The sequence below is a fragment of the Electrona antarctica genome, assembly GCF_951216825.1.
Source record: "Electrona antarctica genome assembly, chromosome: 10".
NCBI classification, from domain to species: Eukaryota; Metazoa; Chordata; class Actinopteri; order Myctophiformes; family Myctophidae; genus Electrona; species Electrona antarctica.
Window position 1 is genome coordinate 46,024,414 of NC_136791.1, and position 8,468 is coordinate 46,032,881.

The 8,468-nt window shown below is 40.0% G+C and overlaps 1 protein-coding gene across 1 annotated transcript; it reads left to right on the forward strand.

Annotated features, from left to right (window-relative positions):
- Positions 1 to 5,815: 5,815 nt before the first annotated feature.
- LOC306930984 (tetraspanin-3-like) lies at positions 5,816 to 6,807 on the forward strand. The gene has a single exon (XM_079512133.1). The coding sequence runs from the start codon at positions 5,937 to 5,939 to the stop codon at positions 6,696 to 6,698; it is 762 nt and encodes a 253-aa protein (XP_079368259.1). The 5' UTR covers positions 5,816 to 5,936; the 3' UTR covers positions 6,699 to 6,807.
- The last annotated feature ends 1,661 nt before the right edge of the window (positions 6,808 to 8,468 follow it).

The following is an 8,468-nucleotide window of genomic DNA, read 5'->3' on the forward strand; positions in this document are numbered from 1 at the left end:
GAGACCATGGGCTATATCCCATCGTCTCGGAGTCATTTTCGTCTTTTTTTCAAATCCTCGTTTTTCATCATTTATGACCATGGCGATGGGCTATAGCCCATGGTCTCGAACGGCATACTATAGCATGCCGTTTTGCATCATTTTTGAGGATTTGAAAAAAAGACGAAAATCACTCCGAGACCATGGGCTATAGTCCATAGTCTCGGAGTCATTTTCGTCTTTTTTTCAAATCCTTGTTTTTCATCATTTATGACCATGGCGATGGGCTATAGCCCATGGTCTCGAACGGCATGCTATAGTATTCCGTTTTGCATCATTTTTGAGGATTTGAAAAAAAGACGAAAATCACTCCGAGTCGAGACCATGGGCTATAGCCCATCGTCTTGGAGTCATTTTCGTATTTTTTTCAAATCCTTGTTTTTCATCATTTATGACCATGGCGATGGGCTATAGCCCATGGTCTCGAACGGCATACTATAGCATGCCGTTTTGCATCATTTTTGAGGATTTGAAAAAAAGACGAAAATCACTCCGAGACCATGGGCTATAGCCCATCGTCTCGGAGTCATTTTCGTCTTTTTTTCAAATCCTCGTTTTTCATCATTTATGACCATGGCGATGGGCTATAGCCCATGGTCTCGAACGGCATACTATAGCATGCCGTTTTCCATCATTTTTGAGGATTTGAAAAAAAGACGAAAATCACTCCGAGACCATGGGCTATATCCCATCGTCTCGGAGTCATTTTCGTCTTTTTTTCAAATCCTCGTTTTTCATCATTTATGACCATGGCGATGGGCTATAGCCCATGGTCTCGAACGGCATACTATAGCATGCCGTTTTGCATCATTTTTGAGGATTTGAAAAAAAGACGAAAATCACTCCGAGACCATGGGCTATAGTCCATAGTCTCGGAGTCATTTTCGTCTTTTTTTCAAATCCTTGTTTTTCATCATTTATGACCATGGCGATGGGCTATAGCCCATGGTCTCGAACGGCATGCTATAGTATTCCGTTTTGCATCATTTTTGAGGATTTGAAAAAAAGACGAAAATCACTCCGAGTCGAGACCATGGGCTATAGCCCATCGTCTTGGAGTCATTTTCGTATTTTTTTCAAATCCTTGTTTTTCATCATTTATGACCATGGCGATGGGCTATAGCCCATGGTCTCGAACGGCATACTATAGCATGCCGTTTTGCATCATTTTTGAGGATTTGAAAAAAAGACGAAAATCACTCCGAGACCATGGGCTATAGCCCATCGTCTCGGAGTCATTTTCGTCTTTTTTTCAAATCCTCGTTTTTCATCATTTATGACCATGGCGATGGGCTATAGCCCATGGTCTCGAACGGCATACTATAGCATGCCGTTTTCCATCATTTTTGAGGATTTGAAAAAAAGACGAAAATCACTCCGAGACCATGGGCTATAGCCCATCGTCTCGGAGTCATTTTCGTCTTTTTTTCAAATCCTTGTTTTTCATAATTTATGACCATGGCGATGGGCTATAGCCCATGGTCTCGAACGGTATACTATAGCATGCCGTTATCCATCCTTTTTGAGGATTTGAAAAAAAGACGAAAATCACTCCGAGACCATGGGCTATAGCCCATCGTCTCGGAGTCATTTTCGTCTTTTTTTCAAATCCTCGTTTTTCATCATTTATGACCATGGCGATGGGCTATAGCCCATGGTCTCGAACGGCATGCTATAGTATTCCGTTTTGCATCATTTTTGAGGATTTGAAAAAAAGACGAAAATCACTCCGAGACCATGGGCTATAGCCCATCGTCTCGGAGTCATTTTCGTCTTTTTTTCAAATCCTTGTTTTTCATAATTTATGACCATGGCGATGGGCTATAGCCCATGGTCTCGAACGGCATACTATAGCATGCCGTTTTCCATCATTTTTGAGGATTTGAAAAAAAGACGAAAATCACTCCGAGACCATGGGCTATAGCCCATCGTCTCGGAGTCATTTTCGTCTTTTTTTCCCATGGTCTCGAACGGTATACTATAGCATGCCGTTATCCATCCTTTTTGAGGATTTGAAAAAAAGACGAAAATCACTCCGAGAGCTATAGCCCATCGTCTCGGAGTCATTTTCGTCTTTTTTTCCCATGGTCTCGAACTATAGCATGCCGTTTTCCATCATTTTTGAGGATTTGAAAAAAAGACGAAAATCACTCCGAGACCATGGGCTATAGCCCATCGTCTCGGAGTCATTTTCGTCTTTTTTTCAAATCCTTGTTTTTCATAATTTATGACCATGGCGATGGGCTATAGCCCATGGTCTCGAACGGCATACTATAGCATGCCGTTTTCCATCATTTTTGAGGATTTGAAAAAAAGACGAAAATCACTCCGAGACCATGGGCTATAGCCCATCGTCTCGGAGTCATTTTCGTCTTTTTTTCCCATGGTCTCGAACGGTATACTATAGCATGCCGTTATCCATCCTTTTTGAGGATTTGAAAAAAAGACGAAAATCACTCCGAGAGCTATAGCCCATCGTCTCGGAGTCATTTTCGTCTTTTTTTCAAATCCTTGTTTTTCATAATTTATGACCATGGCGATGGGCTATAGCCCATGGTCTCGAACGGCATACTATAGCATGCCGTTTTGCATCATTTTTGAGGATTTGAAAAAAAGACGAAAATGACTCCGAGACGATGGGCTATAGCCCATGGTCTCGGAGTGATTTTCGTATTTTTTTCTCATGGTCTCGAACGGTATACTATAGCATGCCGTTATCCATCCTTTTTGAGGATTTGGAAAAAAGACGAAAATCACTCCGAGACCATGGGCTATAGCCCATCGTCTCGGAGTCATTTTCGTCTTTTTTTCAAATCCTTGTTTTTCATCATTTATGACCATGGCGATGGGCTATAGCCCATTGTCTCGAACGGCATACTATAGCATGCCGTTTTGCATCATTTTTGAGGATTTGAAAAAAAGACGAAAATCACTCCGAGACCATGGGCTATAGCCCATCGTCTCGGAGTATTTTTCGTCTTTTTTTCAAATCCTCGTTTTTCATCATTTATAACCATGGCGATGGGCTATAGCCCATGGTCTCGAACGGCATACTATAGCATGCCGTTTTCCATCATTTTTGAGGATTTGAAAAAAAGACGAAAATCACTCCGAGTCGAGACCATGGGCTATAGCCCATCGTCTCGGAGTCATTTTCGTCTTTTTTTCAAATCCTCGTTTTTCATCATTTATGACCATGGCGATGGGCTATAGCCCATGGTCTCGAACGGCATACTATAGCATGCCGTTTTCCATCATTTTTGAGGATTTGAAAAAAAGACGAAAATCACTCCGAGACCATGGGCTATAGCCCATCGTCTCGGAGTCATTTTTGTCTTTTTTTCCCATGGTCTCGAACGGTATACTATAGCATGCCGTTATCCATCCTTTTTGAGGATTGTTGTGGAAACTTAATACTCCTAACAGAGACTTTAAGAAATAATCGAGGTAGAGAGTGGACTGAAACAATGTCACGTTTATTACAAGGAGTGGTCTGTACCAGCCCAGGGAGGTGCACGGATGCAAGCCTCCCTCGCTGTAGACATGAGTCTCTCTTATACACAGTGAAGGAACACAAATACATTTGAGGTGTGGTCAGTGGACATGGTCAAACATGGGTCTTGGGTAAGAATAGGTCATCTTGACAGACAATCAACAGGTGGAAGCCTTGCTCCAGGCAGTGTAGTATTTTCTGCCACTACAGTCCGCCATTTCAAATATGTAAATTAAATTCCTAATATTAATTTATACCAAGGAACATGAGATACTATACTGTCTGCAAATTTACTACAAAAAGATGACTTATATATGGACTATCTCCTAGAGTAAGAAAGGTTTACATTTAAGTGTATTCAATGTCCACCCACATGATAATTTTCTTTTTATTACACACAACTTCTGATGGCTGGTAGGGGCGAAAACCCTTTTCCTTCTTATTGGGAAATTCCAACCTACGACCCTCGATTTGTCTTGAGCGATCACTCATAAGCCAGCATCAGGTGTAGTCTTTTTCCGTGGTTCTTTCCTCCATGCAAATGTTCTCCTCTCCTTATGTTTCTGTCACAAGTTGTGGCATGGCATTTTAGTCTTTTTTCCCCATGGTGGGCCCAGTATTTCGTCTTTATCCGGCTCCCATCGCTGTCACTGGGGGGTGACTGCGGGGATGGAATGCGTGTGGGCCTTGTAGGGACGTCTGGAGTCTCTGGACGGACATGATGATGTGGCTTGGCTCTCATTGGTGTCACTGGCCCATGTGACATATTTATATGTCTGTCAGGTTTTCTTAGAGGGAGAACAACTTGCAGGTAATTTTGTTCACTTGAATTATTTCCACCGTGGTTAAAAAGGTGGTTATACAAAATTCATTTCAATATTATTATTATTATTATTATTATTATTTTACATTAATTGTCTTCAGCTTCAGCTTGTTATGTAGACAGCTCTAGAATTGCACTTTATGTAGTCATAGCACTTTATAGTACACATGTATAATATATTATATAGTATAGTATGTATAGTTTACATAGATACTCCAATGTTACGTTCTTAGTTTACGCATGATTCATGATAACTATTTTTTATACATGTGATGTATGCCATGCTTTTTGTTATTGCTTAATGTAAGTCGCTCTGGATTAAGAGCGTCTGCTAAATGCCTAAATTGTAATTCATATAACATTAGACTGACGTCAATGTATGTGTGTATATTTACCCATCATACAAACCCAAGTCCTTTCAGTGCTTTCTCCGGTTGTCTTCATTTGTTTGTTTGTTTTTTTCCTTGTTTAAACACATCTCCTGATATGTTTCTCTTAATTTATTGGATTTCAGAGCTGGAAAAAAACAAAACAACACACTACCCCTATTCTAAAACATTTGTTCTATACTTTTCCCCAGATGATACATAATTAGGAATTTATTAAGATCTATCTTGATCACAGTTGATCACAATCTTTCACAGTCTGATTTATGGTTAACTCCCTCTCTTATGGTTATTAGCTACATTGACAGGTTACACATTATTGCATCTTTACACTGTATTTCATCACTACTAGTATCCTCCTGTCAATACAAATATTTCAATAATGTATGAGATCGTGTGGGAGTGAGTGGGTTCTTACCTTGTTGATGTAATGTCTATAGATACTCATTTTTCCCTTTGTCCTTCCTCCTGGAATTGCATTGTATCACAACACTCTTCCTAGACGAGTTATTCTAAGTTTTTAGTGAGTTAGTCAATATCGCCATATTAACCATGCCATGCACACTGGGAAAGGAAGATATTCATTAAATTGTCAACACATTTAGACCATCTCATTGATTCACCATCCAGTCCTGGAAAGTAGGAAAGAACAATTTTCATTAGAATGACTTCACCTAAAAATAACACTGTTGTACACAGTGATACCTTAAAACATTTTACTTACTTATAGGCCTACTCGATAAACATCACATTCCACACATACCCGGGCCATTCATTCTCCACACTTGCCACTGCGTAGGTCTTCATTCTACTTCGCTCCATATCACACCAAATCTGTGTAGTGGCCTAACCCATAGGTCGCCACTTGACCCCCGGCTGGGCCCCACCTGTCTGCTTAACTTGGTTGCTTCCTTTTACATGTGTCACAGACACTCTTGTTGTCACAATTTCTTTTAGACTGGTGACCTGATTTCATGCCCCCCATGAAGACAAGTTAATGTTACCTAGTTAGGTTGACATGACAACCCTAGGACCCGTAATTGCTAGGACCCTTAATTGGCTCAAACCAAAACATCCAGAGGTTCAGTCGGTCGGTCGGGGTATCGGGATGTCAGCGGGCCAGGACAATATGTCTGAATAGAAGAAAAGCCTTTTAACTTTTATAGCAATACTGGATTCCTTCTCAGTATCAGGCATGGGGCAGTGCGGCATAACGTCGTCAAAGACGGTGTTGGTCTTTCTAAATCTGATATTTTGGGCAGCAGCTGGTATTTTATGCTATGTTGGAGCCTATGTGTTCATCACATATGATGACTATGACCACTTCTTTGAGGATGTGTATACCTTTATCCCTGCTGTGACCATCATCGCTGTCGGAGCCCTCTTGTTCATTATTGGACTCATTGGATGCTGTGCTACAGTACGAGAGAGCTACTGTGGACTTGCAACGTTTGTGATCATCCTTCTGCTGGTGTTCATGACGGAAGTGGCTGTGGTGGTTCTTGGATATATTTACAGAGCAAAGGTTGAAGATGAGGTTAACGGTTCCATCCGGAACGTGTATGACGAGTACAGTGGCACCAACAGTGATGCCCCGAGCCGTGCCATCGACTATGTGCAGAGACAGCTTCAGTGCTGCGGAATCCACAATTACTCGGATTGGATGAACACTCGCTGGTTTAATGAAACTAAAAACAACAGCGTCCCCATTAGCTGCTGCAAAAGTAATACAGAAGCCTGCACTGGATCTCTTGCTCATACTGAAGACCTCTACCCGGAGGGATGTGAAGTTCTAGTTGTGAAGAAACTAAAAAAGATCATGATGTATGTCATCTGGGCTGCACTAACATTTGCTGCAATTCAGATGCTGGGGATGCTGTGTGCATGTGTGGTACTCTGCAGGTGGAGCCGAGACCCCGCCTACGAACTACTCATCACTGGGGGAACCTACGCATAAAGTTTCCTTCTAACAATAATACGTTCACAGACGTGCACTAAGAGTGACTTAAACCGGTTTTGACCGAGAACATGAAAACAAACTATTTTACATACACTAACATCTTACCTTTTTTTTTTTTTTTCCCTTTTACCTTTTGTTTTCAAAAAGCTATTGGCCAAATTATTTGAATGGTCAATGGGGAATGAGATTTTACATGTAATCTGCTGCTGTGACTACCTACGTTTTACCCTTTGTTTGAGGTAAGTTAGAATGTGGTCGCTGGACCTTATACTGTATAGAATATGTGGACTGGGTACTTTCCTCATATGTCAGTTTGCACTATGTGTGTGTATGGTTTTGCAGTATTTTATAAATATTTAAATATAGTGTAGTACTTGAGTGAAAAAACTTCCCCATGTGTAGTCTAGTCTCCCCTGTACCTGTATCTGAATTACTGCTATTACTACTGGTTTGAGTGGAACCAACTCTTCACAAGCAGTACGTGTTCTGTTACTGTAAACAGCAAAATAGGCGACATGAGGCCAGGTCCTTTGAAATAACATTAATTTACTCATCAGATCTTTCAGACAAATGTGGGCCCGCAATTCTACTCGGTACATCTACAATTTGACATGCAATCTAAAATGCCGTAGAGGTTTTGTTTGTTTATTGTTTCAGCAGCCTACTGAATGTAGTTTTATAGGTTTGACAATATGTCGCCATAGACTCAAGAATGTAAATGAACTGTAGGGAAATTTGAAGGAAAAATGAATTTGAATTAAATTATGTAATGAATTAAATTATGTTCCAATGCTTAAAATGAATTTGAATTAAATTATGTTCAACTTAAACTATACTTCATAAACTATACACTTCTTAAACTATACATGTCCCCCCTCTGAGCACTTCTGTCGGATATAGATAGAATTTATCCATAGAATTGCTCATAATTGCTAGAACCATCGCTTTACTTTAAACATTTTTAATATTACCTAAGCTATTTAACAGCATCAACATCCTATTAACACTAAGCTATTTTACCCTATTCGTCACTTCCTCCTGCCAGTCTATCTATAATTGAAACAACGTGCTAGGTATGTTTTGTGCACGCAGATCTGCTATTTTTAAAAATCCTTTTCTATCTTTCGGTACATTTTTTTTCCCTAACTTCAAATAAAATGATCTCACATCTATAAAGAAATAAACTAAGGATAAACACATCTAGGAATACATTTTGAAAAACACACACTAACAATAAACTTTCTCCGGTAAGTAGGAAGGCCGACTTGGTTAAATGGTTTTTAACTGTTAAATCTTGTTCATTGAAAATAGCTGATCCACGGGTTCACTCAACTGATTTCTTAAAATAAAATGCTAGTATTTACATGACTCGTAACTTAAAATATAAATAAACACCATGATCAACTAGACATTCAAATTGAACCTCATAGCTTATCATACAAATGTGTATGCGTCTTAATTAATTGACCAGTATGCTTGCTGCTTGATTGTTTGATGGAAAATCCAGATAATAAAAATCCTTCCTTCTAAAGTCCTCCTCCGTCACATAATTGCATGGACAAGTCTGAAACAAGGATGCCGGCTGGAAGCGACAACTGTTTACGCCCCTTTTTTGGGATATTACAAGCCATATTCTATGTACAAAGATGAAGCTCGCACTTTCAACACTGGTAGTGTTGCTAACAGTAATGAAAACACAATCGGATTCAGAAATCCGGTTGCACAGGTATCTGACCATTGTTCATACAGGAAAAAGACTGACTACAA

What these genes read in the sequence shown, in the direction of transcription:
- LOC306930984 (XM_079512133.1), top strand. Translation starts at nt 5,937, where the DNA reads ATGGGGCAGTGCGGCATAACGTCGTCAAAGACGGTGTTGGTCTTTCTA.